The 15,809-nt window shown below is 38.7% G+C and overlaps 3 protein-coding genes across 13 annotated transcripts in view; 1 reads left to right on the forward strand and 2 right to left on the reverse strand.

Annotated features, from left to right (window-relative positions):
* The first annotated feature begins 626 nt into the window (after window positions 1-626).
* LOC116426491 (queuosine 5'-phosphate N-glycosylase/hydrolase) lies at window positions 627-5,207 on the forward strand. Its single transcript, XM_031975498.2, has 6 exons — window positions 627-776; window positions 966-1,187; window positions 3,559-3,718; window positions 4,181-4,294; window positions 4,363-4,548; window positions 4,707-5,207. Exons 1-6 carry the CDS (start codon window positions 681-683, stop codon window positions 4,943-4,945), a joined length of 1,017 nt encoding a protein of 338 aa, XP_031831358.1. The 5' UTR covers window positions 627-680; the 3' UTR covers window positions 4,946-5,207.
* LOC116426493 (uncharacterized) lies at window positions 1,133-3,565 on the reverse strand. Its single transcript, XM_076370046.1, has 5 exons — window positions 2,656-3,565; window positions 2,234-2,581; window positions 2,034-2,170; window positions 1,718-1,959; window positions 1,133-1,637 (listed from the first exon to the last, which is right to left on the reverse strand). The coding sequence occupies exons 1-4, from the start codon at window positions 3,060-3,062 to the stop codon at window positions 1,847-1,849; spliced, it is 1,005 nt and encodes a 334-aa protein (XP_076226161.1). The 5' UTR covers window positions 3,063-3,565; the 3' UTR covers window positions 1,133-1,637; window positions 1,718-1,846.
* Window positions 5,208-5,289: 82 nt separating the features above from the next.
* The window catches only part of LOC116426488 (Myosin-7a binding protein), a 70,113-nt gene continuing 59,593 nt past the window's right edge, over window positions 5,290-15,809 (reverse strand). For 9 of the 11 annotated variants that reach the window (XM_076370035.1, XM_076370037.1, XM_076370039.1 and 6 more), the window contains 8 exons: window positions 15,580-15,722; window positions 14,344-14,473; window positions 12,544-13,521; window positions 12,100-12,253; window positions 11,662-11,768; window positions 11,403-11,535; window positions 11,249-11,326; window positions 8,764-10,874 (listed from right to left, as the gene is read on the reverse strand). In XM_076370035.1, coding sequence (XP_076226150.1) covers window positions 9,308-10,874; window positions 11,249-11,326; window positions 11,403-11,535; window positions 11,662-11,768; window positions 12,100-12,253; window positions 12,544-13,521; window positions 14,344-14,473; window positions 15,580-15,722 — 3,290 coding nt within the window. In that variant the 3' untranslated portion in view covers window positions 8,764-9,307. Of the gene's footprint in view, window positions 6,431-6,729; window positions 7,765-8,763; window positions 10,875-11,248; window positions 11,327-11,402; window positions 11,536-11,661; window positions 11,769-12,099; window positions 12,254-12,543; window positions 13,522-14,343; window positions 14,474-15,579; window positions 15,723-15,809 lie in introns of those variants that run through there. The other 2 variants (XM_031975479.2, XM_031975480.2) reach the window with 2 other exon arrangements.

Consider the following 15,809-nt stretch of genomic DNA (forward strand, 5'->3'; position numbering starts at 1 on the left):
TTTATTATTCAATATATACATATTAATGAATGTAGGTAATACAATTACATAATAATTGAGATGAAAAGAAGATGTAAAAAAATATGTTACATACTTCATTTTTGTACTTTATGTAATGTAAACAGATGAAGGGTTGCATATACATTTACAATTGTATTACAATTTTACAGAAAACAATATTTTAACGTTAAAAATAGGATAGTAAAATGCGTACAAATTCCATATTATTTTTGAACTATTTTTTATGGTTTATGTCATTAAATTTACTCTTTTGTTATTGTGCTCCATATAAACATAGTATACATGTGCTACCGTGCTCAAATGGTGCGTGTAGTACTAAATATGTGATTTTAAAACAGAAAATGCTTACCTTATATTGACGCGTTATAAGTTTCTGAAATATCATTCTTGTCATATCAAACCGAACATCTGTGCGTATAATTAAGAAACGATCGAAAATCCGATCCTACGAATTTTGACATTCACAGCCATGTTTGTTTACAACGCGGTCGTTGCTAACGTGCCACGGATCATCGGTCACGTGACACTATCATGTGATCACTGGCTTGATTGCGGGACAATGTAGTGCGTTGACTATCACAGAAGGTAGACCCGGTTAAAAATTATTCTGATATTAATTTTTAATTTCTGTTAAAAAAAACTGTGATACTTTTCCAATCATGGCTCTAATGCCGAAAGAATCCGCCAAATTGATAGCAAGACTGTCGAAGAATGTTTTTATCGAAGAAGAAGGCGTTAAAAATCTTGCATGCGCGGTGAGTAATTTCTCAGCGTCTTCGGAATTTACTTTTTATTTTAGAATTCTACTTTTCATTTATATAAATTATTTTTCACATATGTTATCGGATTTGTTTTGTTTTCCTATTGGTTAAAAATAAATGTGAAAAATATATATTTTTTTTTAATAGCTGTAGTTAAATCTAAATAATGGATTTTCCTTACAGATTTTAGAAGGCCTTAAAAATCAAAAAATAAACATGAATAATTTTTCTCAATGTGAGTGGCACCCATCTATGGATGATCCAAGAGCTGTTGATTGGATATTTGTTCTGGACACGCTGAATTATTCCTTTTGGAGCAAGAAGGATTCTCCAAAGGATTGGTGGACTGTTAATGGTCAAAGTGGATATTTTGCGTTGTGTGCTGCTATTAAGAGGGCTATAGATGTGAGTGAATGCAGTTTTATAATTTCAGTACTTAACAATGAAATTTCATTTCTGCTAATAGAAATATAGTGCTTTTTTGATTTGTCAATACTAAGATTACTATGTCCAAGTAACTTTCATGTTATCTTTAATTGATTGACATCTACATTTTTCTGACACTGTAGGTGTCATCGTTGATTGAGATGTGTCAGTTTTCATGGTAGATTCAGATTCTTTTGTGGCTTCTGATTCCACTTTTTCTTCTTCATCTATTTCTTTTTTTTGTTTCTTTTTCTTCTTTCCTATTTTCTTTTTATAATCTTTTTTAGCGCTAACAATTATTTTCTTTTCTTTTGTAATTTTCTTTTTCATTTCTTTCTCTGCCCCCTTTTTATTTCGTCTAGAATGTTTTATAAGTTTACTTCTATCTTTCTGATCATGCGTTACATTTTTATCATGGTATCTTACTCCCTAGGAGATGAAATTGTTATCAGATTACATATATCACTAAAGATAACATACATGTCACTAAAAGATATTAATAATTCTACCTCATAAACTTGTGAAGATCCTTGTTTGTAACCACCTAGAGTCATAGATGATGTTACAGTTTGTTCCTGTAATATGATTTATGATATTAATAGTATGAAATTGAATAAACTCAACAATCAAATATAAGTTTATATTAGTACCATGTCATCATCAGAATCTTTCTTACAGCAAATACGTTCTATACCTCCATAATGTCTAGCAAAGTAACACTTCAAAAACATTTTAATATTTTTTAAAAGTTCTGCAAATATAATATTTATATATATTATATCTTAATGTATGTCTATCAATTCATATTTACTATGTAATTCATACTTTGCATTCTCTCCTTTTCCCTCTGTACTTTATCATTATATGCTTCTATAAACTGTGTACGTTGATCCTCTATACATTGAAGCAAAAATTGTTCTTTCTTCATTTGGTTTTTTTGAAATTCTAGTCTTTCCTGCCATCTTAAACACAATATCAAATATTAATAGTTATAAACTTATTTCTTTTGTTACTTTATTATGTACTTTTTCTCCACTTTTTGGCATTTTTCTTCCTTCTCTTGCATCAGTCTCATTTCTCTAGTTTTCTTACGAATTCGTTCCTTTTTGGTCCATTCTATTAGAACCTGAATTATTTTATGTCGTTCATTCTCTATTGCTACCTTTTGTTTCTGTTGAATTTGTTCAGCTTTTGCTTTACTCTTGATATATTGCAAATGTCTGTCTTCTTGTTTTTTTAATGCCAAAGCATGTAATCTTTCTTCTATCTTTTGTTGTTTCTCTTTCTGTTTCTGAAGTTTTACTTTTTCAGCTTGTTCACGTTTTCTGATGCTTGCTCCCACTAATGTCATTAATCTTTCTCTTTTCTTCAATCTAATAAAATTGTTCAATATTATGTTTAAATAATACATTTACATATGTTACTTAACATACAGTTTGGACATTACTTTCTCACTTCTTTCTGTGCCTGTTCTTGTGCGTATAAAATAGCTCTTTCCTCTGTGGACAATTTGGATCTTTTATTTAACTCCTTTTTTATACTGTCGCAGTGTAACTTCCGTAAATACTTTCTATACATGTTGTAATCACGCAAGGAACACTTTGCATCCAGACTCTTTGTAATAAGACCAGCTTTTATCAAATGTCGAATGTTATGTGGTCTAGAGAAGTAAGAAACTAAGTGTTTATCATGAAGCGAATCATAAGACAGTTCCATTTCATAGCAGTATGGATCACTTAAGTTGAAATCTCCACCAGGTGCAGGGATCCATAATTCTTTTCCAATTTTACGACGGGTGAAATTATATGCTCCTTCTGGTCCAGGGACCATGGGTATCTTTGACTCTAATGGCATCACTTTCCATTTTGGTAGACCAAAATTTGGTATTGCACCTTTAGGCTTAGGAATTGATTCTGCAAGCTTGTCCAAACCTCTAATTCATATATAAATTGTATAATATGTAAAAATGAAATGATACTACTAAAGAAAAGATGATAATGTTTCATTAAATTTTAATTAATTATTAAATACTCACGTTGGCCTTTTGAGACCAATTATGTCATTTACATATTTGTTACACTCTGATTTCATTTTATTGTTCAATAAGCAATGCTTTTGGATGAATAAACTTTCAGTACATCCTTAATAACATTTTACATAGTGGTTACATTGAGATTTCACTATATTCAATTTGTCATTGTATTGTTCGTTTAATGTCTATCCTCTTTTGTTTACAAACTATGTGTTCACGTTTGAAAAACAGTTCCATGTACATGCACTGCTTCGAAATCATCATGTTTTGAGCTGTACATGGATACATTATGCATTCTTTTTAATTTGCTCCGAACAGGAGGGGAAACCCATAATCGACCCCAAGTATTACTCTCATATAACAAGGTCCGACGCCGAGCACATTTTTCGGGGAGATAATCAAACTACTATACCGCTTTTAGACGAAAGATTAAAGTCTTTGAGAGATGCTGGAAAGATTTTATTAGGGAAATACCAAGGTACAGGCCCGAAATCGTTGTCTTGCAATTGTTTTATACTTTAAGCCACGAGAATCTGGTGCAGAACTTTACCGACCTATAGCCCAATCAGTGAACTATTCTATGAAAAAAATGTACATACTAAGGAAGACTTTCCTAAATCTTGAAAACTCCTTGAAGAAGCTGCAAATCAGACTGTAAAGTTATACACTGGACAGTTAAATGCTTTGTAAATACGTGTTTGAGCTTGCTTTTTGGGGACCAATATTCAAGCTCAATTCACTAGATGTTAATGTTCACATATAGGGTGTTCCCAAAGTGGAGAGCTAAATTTTAGAAGTGCATTTTACTCAATACAATGACGAAAAGAATTTTTTTTTATTTGCATTGAGTAGAATGCATATCCAAATGTTTGGTTCTTTATGTACAGGAACACTTACTTGTAGTCACTATATTGGATTATAAAGTTTAACTCAATTGTAGGAACTTTTGTGGAGTGTATCAAATCGTGTTCACATTCAGCTGAACAATTGCTTAAACTTGTAGTAAACGAGTTCGAGTCTTACCAGGACGAGGCAGACTATGAGGGTCACAGAGGTATGTACAATAAACGCATAAATTGTTTTCCTAGGAGATAGGCTAAATTATAAATTAATTCTTTTTAGTCAGCTTTTATAAAAGGGCTCAGATATTGATAGGCGATATTTGGGCCTGCTTCAAGGGAAAAGGACTAGGCGAATTTTATGATATAGACTATGTTACGATGTTCGCTGATTATCGAATTCCCCAGGTTCTTGTGCATTTTGGTGCAATACGATATAGCAATCCACTTATGAGCAGGTTACAGAATGGTAAGTTGTTAAGTGATTGTCGCCCCTCAATGGTATGAGAGCCAATTAGTTATGTATAAATATAGTTATATTTATATTTAAATGGTAACTGTCGATAATGTATTCTATAACGAGGGAATAGTTTAACTATTAGGTAGTATAAACGGTGATATTTTCAGACGTAGAGTTAGAAAATGGAGGGGACGACGAGATAGAAATTCGTGGTTGCTCGATTGAGGCTGTTGAGAGAGTGAGGGACGAAATTCGTGCCTTGATTGAGCGTTATCCCAACTTAGAATTGAAAAAGTCTGATATTAACGCGATACTAATCGACCACTTTTTATGGGACTATCGGCGGGAACACGCTACTGAGTTGGAACACATACCGTTCCACAAAACCAGGTGCATATATTACTGAGCGTTCTATGTCTTTCCTGGTGCCACAGTTTCTAAATGCTAGAAACTTTAAAAACAGCTCAAGGAGGGGGTGTAGGATCTATATCGACGCACGAATAATGTTCTTTTTTTATACAGTTATATGTAGCAATGGGTATTGTGATCACGTTTTACAAACGATTAGGAGAAGATATATTTTTATGATTAACTAATACTCAGTCGTAATATGAATTATCAATTAATGTATACCGAAACGTTCGAATAAAATTGAACACTTTTATGAATTGGTTGAATCCCTCTTCGAAAGGTCCTCGATCCTCTACTTTTATTTACGTCGAACGTGGCATGAAGCTATAACACTCTTCGTTTTGTAATAATAAACAATATATTTATATAATATCAATATAGTACAGTTTTAGTGTACAGACAACACAAAAGTCGTTACAAATTTTGGTAGTCGATAAAAGGAAAGTGTCTCTGTCCACCGAATCCTTGGGATACCTTGTTATATACATAAAATTTCCGATGTTAATAAATAATAAATAACATACGAGAATACTATATGTTTCTTACATATCTGTTCTAAAAATGGAATTTATATAAATCTCCGCCGACAGAAATTTATATGAATCCGCTCGAGCAACAAAAGATACCGTATATATTTGCATTTTTTATGTACATTAACAATTTGCTTTGTTATTTCCTGGAAAAAATCGTGGACAGAATTATGACCGAAAAATTTCTTTTGAGTCCTGCAACGCAAGAATCTTGTCATATTTTCTTTGGCTAATCGCAAGCGGGTATTATTTGGCACGATCGCGATCGCAATGGCGCGAGATGCTTTACCTTTGACGTTGCACCGGTAGACGAACTCATCGATCAACATTGTTTCGCACAGTTAGTCGATTCCGTTCGAACGATGTTGCGCACGCTTACGTTCACAGCAAGAATGTCAAACCGTTCTACTGGGTTCTATCTTCTCCGCTAATCAAATTGTTCCTCGAACAACAAAGAAAATATGCGAATTATCCACTTTCGGACTCTTTTCACATCGTTCCCGGACTTAAGTTCCATTCGATTCCTCGGTTCATTTATTTTCTCGATTGGGAAACAGGGCGTTCGTACGATTAATTACAATTTTCCACATCTCGTCCACAAAATACGCATCCCCGAACGGACCGTGAGCAATTCAACTCTTCCTCTGCATCTGCTCCCAGAATATTATGTTCGATTTCAATTTCCCGGGCAGAATCACGTTCGTGTCACTAGCCACGCCCTCGTTCTTCCCTTGAACCACTTCCGTTTGGTTCTCCGATATATTGGTCTGTTCCATCGTCACGTGACTAGCTGGCGGGGAGGTGACCTTGTTCGGGATTTGCCTGAGACCCTCCCGAAACTGTTTCGAGAGGGATCTGGCGGTCAAACTGTGCATTTGTCTTGGAGTTTCGACTATTTGTATCTCTGGTGTTGACGATCTGTCCTTGTTCACAGTTGTTGTTTTATTTCCCTGTTGACAAACAAGCCGGAAATAAATATTTTCTGAAGAATCATCATTTTTGTATTGTAAGGGCGGAACAAAGAAATACGAGGGGAGGCAACAGATCAGCGAAATCTGGAGGGGGTAATTACCTTGACAGACTATTATTTTGCTCAGACTATATGCAGAAGTTTCACTCTATATAGATATCATTATATAAAATAACTCTTTTCAATAAAAGACTTCACAAACTTCACCATTTACCTGTCCATTCCATTAATTCTTTATGTTACCAAGAAACTAATGAAGTAGAAAAAACAAACTTGTACCTTCGAAACAGGTGCAGCAGGCTCCGCCTGCCTATTGAACGCCTGAGCAAGTCTCCTAACCGATGGCAGCGGAAGCACCTTGTTATCGGTATCTTCATCGCTCAGACTCTTCTTATTTCCATTGGTTATTGTCTGGCCCTGGTTCTTCTCGGAATAATTGTCCGTATCGTTTTCCAATTCATCGACGGAGGACACGCTGCTCTTCGCGTTGCTCTTTTCCAAACTATAAGTACTAGCCAGACTTCTAACCGACCCGTTTTTGATCGTCTCCAGTTCCGTGTACGAATTTTGATTGTAACTCTCCACTTCTTCGTCATCCTGGTTGCTGCTATCGTTCGAGTAACATCTGGCGATGTTAGGTACCGACTTCGCAGACTTCAAGCCGAATCCGTTGTAAGCCTCGTCCTCAAATTCGTTCAACGCTTCCGAGCTCTGAGCCAGGTTATTATCTCCGGCAGCCCTGCTTTCTATCATGTTCTGATCGTTTCCGTAGTCGTTGCGACGCGTCAAGTTCGACTTATCGTTGATCCTCGGCTTGAAGTCCTCGCTCGCGATCCTGTTGAGGTAAATGTTCGACTGGGTTCGTCGAATCCCGCCGACTTCATAGCCGAACGATTTCAGATCCAGTTTATTCACCACCCTGGGGCTAGACGTCCTAGTGCTCTTGCCCAAGCTGAATTCGTTCTCGAAGCCGTACGCCTTTAGATCGATCCTCTTGATCTTCTTCTGATTGTCATCCGAATTCGTCCTCTTCGTCTCGATCGTTTCGTAGTTCTCTTGGTTGTTCAGCTTCGCGTTAATCTCGTTCTTGCTGTTCTTCCTCTCGTTTTCCAGGATCTCCTCTATCTTCTGGTCCTCCCAGATCCGTTGCGTGTCCCCATTCTTCCTCTCCGTCTCGTGCGCGTCCTCGCCGTTCCGCACCGGCGATTCGTACTTGTTCTCCAGGCTGTTGTTTCTCTGCCATTTCGCTACTTTTGATTTCACGTCGTTGCTTTTGTTCAGCAGGTACTCGGTCTCCTTGTACTGCGGGTCCTCCTGGAACAGAAAGAAGCTCGGGTAGAATGACAGACCGCGTATCCGCGTAGCGATCAGCTTTGTCGTCTCCTGACTGGTCTTTGCAACTGTTAGTGCGGTCAGTTTTGCAGCAAATGGATCAGCCCAGTCTTAAGCGCTGCAATACAGTAGACCTCGCGAAACAGGGACTTTTTGGATCTACGATGTTGTTGTCTAGTGATTTCGTATGACAATTAACGCTTTCCTGCTATTAACTGTGTTACTTGCGGAACTAAGAAGATATTGTAATTAACGGAGGAAGTAATGAGGACTTTATTAATTTTTGAGCAACAAGTATACGAAAGTTTGTATATACCGTATGAAAAAGCTTTTAGAAGATGGAGCGCTAAAAAATGAGATAGAAGAAAGTATTGAAGTGGAAATAAGTGTTCCTCTCGCGAAGCGTACTGTATTCAGAATCATTACGCCACAGCCAAGTAATTTTCGTCTCGAGCAAGAAGTAAATAATTCTTGTGTGTTAGTAAACGTTCATATACCATATTCCGAGTGCCGAATGATGCAAAGATTTTTACCATCGGCGAAACTAATAAACCATACCGACAATTCCTTTCAACCGTTGCATGCACTACCACATTAGTATAAATCTTGTTAGTCACCGGTCCCCCGATTTATAAACGCATAAAAACGGTACTTACCGATCGCAGGATCGATCGCGTAGAACGCTCGACCAAGCGTTCCGGCCTCGTTTATTATTAGTTTTTTCATTTCTTTTCATTCGCTACGATCTACATCTACTATTTACAGAAGACACGTGAAAATCGATTCGTATCGTACCGTAAGTGGGTTGATATTACTCGAGCGCGCATCTACAAGAAACAGCCACAGAATATTATATTTACAAGTTCTGAGCGCGGTGAGAGAAGAGGGTTGTTAATCTTCGTTTAATCGGGATCGGTTTTGTTATGAGTCGATCGAGAGGTACGAGAGCCTACACCAGAAGAGTATACCATGCATTTCAAGTACGGTCAAATTGTGTCATGAACAAAATATATTTAAAAAATAAAATATACATCCTCTGACATTCTTATATTAACGTTCTACGTCGCGACGCAGTCGCGTTTACACGTTTCGTTGAAGAATATACGGTCGTCCGAAAACTTCGTAACATTTTCAATTAATGTAGTCAAACTCAACAGGTTAAACAAACTGTACACTTACAAATTATAAACATATATACAGGGTAGGGATTGAATATTTTCGTACAAAACTTGCATGCCGCGTTGCGGAGGAGATTCCGTTTTTCTTAAATGAGATGCTATATTTTTTCCATATATTTCTACAATGCACGACTGCTAAAAAATTGGATGAAAGTTTCGAAAGTGCAATGAAACGTGTCAATTCTGTGGAAGTTCCGATCGAGTCCAATACATTCGGAACAAGGAACATCGTTGACGATATGGCACCGTGTGTACAGAAAAGGAACCTCGTGAGAAGCCTCGTTAAAACTGTACAAACCGTAGATCATCCCTTCGATGACGAAGATTAATTAGATTAGCTTCCGTGTTCACCAGATCGTGACGTTGTTCAAGCTCCACGCAGCTCGTTTCCGTCTCGACTCGCGGCTTTTAAATTTTCTCGTTTCCTCTGCGACTCGAATGTCTCGCAGACTCTCGAAGGTCCTCTCAACCACTTGCGGCACGATTGGTGGCTCCAGTTTCAGACTCTCATTGTCATCATCGGAACGATGTTTATTTGGAGAGCCAGTTCTCTTCAAGTCCTCGAACAATTTCCTTTTGGAAGTGTTGAAAAAGTACGAAGGACTCTTCGAAGGACTGCGTCGCGATTTCGCCTCATTCGATATGTCTTTCAGGAACTTGTTCATCACCGTTCTGTCAGGCACATTTGAGTCGTTGTCTTGCCAATCGTCTTCCGAGGATGATCGACACGATGAAGAGCGAATCATTTCTTTTCCACCAAGCGATTCAGTGCCTAGACTTCTTCTGTTATTCATTTTATACCGGTTCGAAGAGCGTGACACATTTCTCGGTGAACTGTTCTCTTCGGTGTATTCCTCTTCCGTCCATTGAGAGCCGGACATGGACTTTAAATTGAAATCTTCGGGTGTCATTTTATGGTCCGGCGAACTAGAATCGCTTCGAGGACTCTTCGAGCGTCTGGTTTTTCGAATTTTCAATGGTGATCTTAGTTTAATCTTCCTGTACATAGGTATCCCCTTTCCTTCTGTCTTGCTGTTCTTGATTCCTCCGAACGTCTGAAACTTCATCTTGCTGAAATCAGCGATATTAGCGTTGGAAGGTTCGTTGATTTCGTTTTCAAAATTGTCTTCATCCGAGTCGTTTATGGATCTTAGGGGATTCTTTATTCCACCAAACGTGTGGTACTTGGTTCCATTGTAGCCCCAGTACCTTCTGCCGTTGGATGACAGAATTTGGTCACTGGACCAATCGTCGCTACACAGTCTTTTACAGTCATCCACTTGCTTCTGGTCTTCTAGATCCTGCGAATCCGTTTCTATAGAGTACATTCCTGAATCCTTCGAATTGCGATTTAGTTTCAGTTTTTTTGGAAACGAGGGTGGCGATTGGCTGAGTTCGTAGAGAGGATTGTAAGCCACTTTTTCAGCTGTGTCCAAGTTCAAACTTGTCGTTATTGTTTTTGGCTGATCTTGATGAATACGTGGAGATTTGCCGAAGGAATTAATGTGGTGTTGTTTTATATTTCTCCTTGATACTTGTTCTTCTTCATCGACGATCGTTTCATTCCAACAAATTGAGTTTCTTTTGGTCGTGACACTTTCTGTGGAATGTTCTTTCGCGCAATCAGTGCTAGTTGGTTTGCTACCGTCGAGTTCCATGCGTAGAAGAGGGTTCACCGCGAAGTTTGGACTGGAGTACGGATCGCGATAGGTCCACCTAGAGAGGCTGCCGCGCAGCGAAGCCTCCTCGAACTTTTCGAGCTGGAAACTCACCTGTTGTTCTTGGTCGGCACCTGTCGAGCTCGATCCTTGGGACATCGAGCTGCTCGGTCTGCTCGAGGTGGACGCGGCCGATCTCCTCCCTTTCTCGTTGCTTGCCGCTCGCGAGTCGTTGATGTAGTAGTCCCTGCCGAACCTACACAAAACACGGTTTAATTTATCAAAAGCAATGACAGAAACAATTACATTAATATGTTTCGGTTATTTTAGTTAGGAGCAAATAAATGGGAACAGCGAAGATCCTCTGAAAACATTCAAAAGAACGAAGCCAAGGTTGTTTTCGGACGAGGACTAAGATTTTACATAGATTAAGAAGTAATTTAAATTAAGTCTTCGTAGAAAGTAGACTTTCTGGTATTAATGAACTTGATAAGAATGTATAAAAAGATTTAGAATGTTCCTCGCATTCAAATATTTTTTACTGAATATTTAATTTTACATATATTTATGCAATTATGAACCGCAGATAATTCGCTAAGTATGACATCTTTATGCAGAAATCGAAATTACCTTTTGATATCCGGTTCTTGGGGCGTCAGAACCACATCCAAATCCGTCCCGTTGCTCTTCGGCAATTCGGTGTGGATTCTGCATAAATCATTCGTCGATTAACATCCGATTTAACGGTCGATTGGTCAGTTTAAGAATCAGAATGGACTTTTACCCAGGAATGTCGGAGGGTCTTCTCGAGTATTGTCTCTCCCACAACCTCTTTTGGATATTCTCCTGGCTGTAGGGATTGTTCTCGATGGGCGGCGCGTTTTCCCACTTTTTATGCTCCCGTTCAGCTATCGTGCCTGCCGCGCATAAAAATATAATTGTTGAATTGAAAAGCATACAATTAATACGAAATACACACACATTTATCTTAGTCTAATTAAAATCTAAGATTTTTTATTTCACTAAAATCAAGTTTCGGTTACCTGGCCTCGGAGGGGTTGCCAGCTGCGTCCTCTCATCTTTCTCGTTCCGCAGAGACAGTCGCGAAGCCGAGCCAGCCTTGGCGAGTGCCATAGCTTCCCGGCACCTGCTGCACAGAGGAATGTTGAAATAGTATCACAATATCATTGGCAAAAAGAAACACCCTTAAGGCATTTGGCAGACCGTAACACGGTTCACGTTACGAAACGAACGTTGCGTCAAGTCGTTTCGATACGGAACATCCGAGGAGCGACTCGAATCGATCAAATCCTTAATTATTTCAGATTGCGGGTCTTCGTGAATGTTGTAATGTGCAAATGTATAAAATCATATGAAATCAGTATTGCAGTATTCTTATGCAAGTTCTCAAGTTTTAAACCTTTTCAGAATAGAAACGCGTGAATCCGCAATCTGTCCCTAGTCTACGATTTTTTCGTCACCTGTCTTCGTCTTTTGGTAATTGTCGATCCACCTCAGCATCAGTCGACCCATTTTCCACGACTGGAATCTCAGTTTTTGTTAAACTGTCCAAGTGTCTTTGCGTCGCGATGTCATAATGCTCGGTGTACTCGCTCTCTTGTTGAATGTCCTCGGCTGTAACAACGTCCAAATAATCATCGTTGCGATGATAAATAATCCACAATTTTATTAATTATTGAAATAAGTATATATGCACAGGTATTGTAAATTGTTCCATTTTCATTTTGAGAATTTTGAATAAATAACAGTGAACAATCAGAACAAACTCATTCGCCAAATCAGTAGAAAAAAAATGTTCTGCTTTAAAACAGGTTCCAAATTTTCGAAGCAAGCTCCGAAATTTCAAGTAACAAAAACCGCAATTATTTCCACGTGAAACGAATAGCAAATTAACATTAATTTACCGTGATAATCGTTTCTTTGTTCGCCGCATTTCTCCTCCTCCCCGAAAACGTTCGACATATCTTCATCGACAGCCAGCAACTTCTTTTTAGCACACTCGAGTGAATTCAGGACATTCTCGTCCTTCAGAGCGAACACTTCCACGTGGCTGGCGCTCCCTGCACCGACTTCCGACTCGGAAATCCTTCTCGGCGTGCACGTGGGTGTGATTGGTACACGCGAGACATTTTTTTCGGTTTCCGCATCCTTGGAGAAGCTCGGGCTCGCAGGATCGTTTTGATCGAGCTCCTTCCGCTCCGTTGATCCGCTCGCATTCGTCGAATTGTTCGAATTCTCGAAACATTTTGCACCTGTTCCCTCGAACTCCTCGGCGATCGATCGACTTTCCACCTGAATCTTCGGATGATCGTCGCTCGGGGAGCTTGGAACTGGTTTCTCGTCAACTTTCTCTGAAATTTCATCTTTCTCTTTGACTTCTTTGGCTTCGTTGGTTTCTGCGTTCTTCGGCGTTGATTTTGGATCGTTCGTTGCCTTCTTGGTTTCGTGTTCGACAATTTTGTTCTCATTTTCTGGCCGAATAAATAGTCGAGGAGGAACCTGGTCCACGGTTTCGATTTTCGAAAGGCTGCCTGGAATTTCCGAGTGGTTGTCCAGGCCATTTTCGAATTCTAGGTCGGTGGGAGTTCGAGGTACCACGTTGTTTATCGCTTCCATTAATTCTTTCTCGATTTCCTCGTCCGACTGCGCCGAGGAACACTCTGATAAGTCGGAAGTGTCCTCCGCGTCCTTGTCGCCGATCAGTGCCTTGAAATCGGCGCTGGGGTTCGGCACCAACATGGCGACCGGGTCCGCCTGAGTCTGCACCCTCTTCTTTTGGAACAACCAGTTCTCTTCCCATGATTCTATCGGAGAAACCAGACCTATGTGCGTCGTCAGCGTGTCTGGCTCATCTTGACTGTCCTCCGAGGACTCTTGTGAAGCTGAAACATTAATTTTTCCATAGATATATTATAATTTAAATAACTGGTATTGCATTTCTGCAATTTGTAATATTATATACTTACTAAATCAATTTAATTAGATTTTATTAGATCAATAATTAATTTTCCTTTACTAGACATTTGAAATAAATATCTGAACGTAACATTGCCCAGTTTTTTACCTAAACTGATTATAATATGTAAATAAGTAATTTATTCTTTTTATTCGGAACCGATTTGTTCAATCGCGAGTAAAATGATCGATTTATTAAACCTTTATTATAGTCTTCGTTTAATCGCACTTCAGCGCGCTAGTGCTATAAACGCAGGCTGTATACATGGAAAATCTTGAGTCTAATAATAATTAATAATCATAGAACAAAAAGGTGGAAAATTTTGTATTTTACATCGACCGAGAAACACTGATGTAATAATATAGAAGAAAGAGTAATGCTGCACGCAAGTTGAATCGTTATCCAATAAGCGACACCATGATGCTCTGACAATGCTTCCTCAGTCGTAAGTCGAATTACGTAATTAATTGTATTAGAACTTTAGTCAGACTAATAACTGGATAAAAAATTAATCGTCGCTAATACGTTACGTATTCAACGGTTGTTTACGTACTGGCGTTTGAAAAGATTGATCATGAAGAACAAGGGAAATTATTTAATTATTAGACACCTCGTTTGAAATATAAATTATTGATAATTATAAGAAATCCGTGTAATATCGAAGATGTACGGTGTAATTGAGTAAATGCTATTCTGAAACATGTTTAATCTATTGGAATTCGACATTAAAAATTGATTGGTTGCTTACGATCGATAATGTCCATTCCAAGTTCCGGAAATGGCACCCGATGAGTGTTCCTAATGGCCAAGACGTCATTATCTTTGGGATCCTCGTCGGACGTGTACACCGTGGTCACTTCCTCTATGCGTTCCTCTATCTGGAGCGATGAAACACGCGATTTTCGTTCGAAAATGAGCCACTCATTAGCCAAATCGATTAACTCTACTTTTTGAATTTTTCAAGATTTTATCATAAACGCCCTGCATTGCCTCTTAACTCCTTATATTTAAAATAAATTTCATTATGACTGAGTTTGGTACCATGAAATAATACAAAGTCTCTTGGGAATGTAAAAATTGCAATAATAATAAAAATTACTTCAAGGATGCACTACTTTATACATTTTACATATCCGTTAGATTAAAGCTGTACTTGTAATAATAAAGTAAAATACATTCTATAATGATTATTTGATTTCGTATGTAAACGGAAATTTTCAAACTCAACAAACAACTGTTGCATTAACTTTCTCTACTTTTTATTTAGCGGAGTTAATCAATTTGTCTAGTAAGTGGCTCGTGTTTGGGAGAATGGGAATCGATAAAAGTCGTTCCCGTTCTATTTCTCTGGATTTCTGAAACTCGCGAAACTACACCTCCGTTCGTTCGTCAGAAAGGATCTTGCCATTTGTTCTTATTGGACACTCGACGGTTGAAAAACTTAAGATTGTCCCATTCATCCTTCGTATCGTGAATCTCTTTTATATGTCAGTTTCTATATTCCTTTGAATTTCTATTTATTTCAATTGTTTCACTTTCTAAGTTTAAGCGACGCGAAAAATTTCAAATTATGCGTTAAATTGTACGAGCGCCTAAGCTGTATCCGCTTCAGGGCGGTATCTTAATGAAAATGGTACCTCAAAACATATTCACCGCGTGGAGCATCGAGCTGTACCGAGATCTCCTAAGGACAGCTCCGGATCCGCGCTCTTTAATCCCGTCGAGTAGGGTTCGAAAAAGTGCGAAACGCGATACAAAAGTCATAAAGCTCCGGCAGAGCCAGTCATTCAAACCGAGCAGGGCGCGACGGCGATTTTCTAAATTTAGCGGATCACTTTTAAGCCCCTCAGGAACGAGCCCGCATATCAAACTCGGGCTGGTTATCTAAACGATCGGGAGGACGAACGAAAGGAGTTCTCGAATCCCGCATAAATTCACCGTCACGGTGAAACTTTCGCCGTAAAGTATCGCGAGAATGACCCACCGTGAGGGATAATGGTTCCGGTTGATTTCTCGGGTGTCTCGAGCAGGACGCGCTGCACTCGCTGCTGCAGTCGTCCTGCGACAGGGGCTCGAGACTGCTGCAACCTTCCTCGACACCTTCGTCAAGTCCCCCTTCGCTTTCATCTATATTCGAGAATAAACAAACAAAAAAACGAACAAAAAAGAAATGAATATTGAGACAGTCAACATAATTTCTCGCTTTCACCCGTG

This window comes from Nomia melanderi, chromosome 8 (assembly GCF_051020985.1).
Source record: "Nomia melanderi isolate GNS246 chromosome 8, iyNomMela1, whole genome shotgun sequence".
Taxonomy (NCBI): Eukaryota; Metazoa; Arthropoda; class Insecta; order Hymenoptera; family Halictidae; genus Nomia; species Nomia melanderi.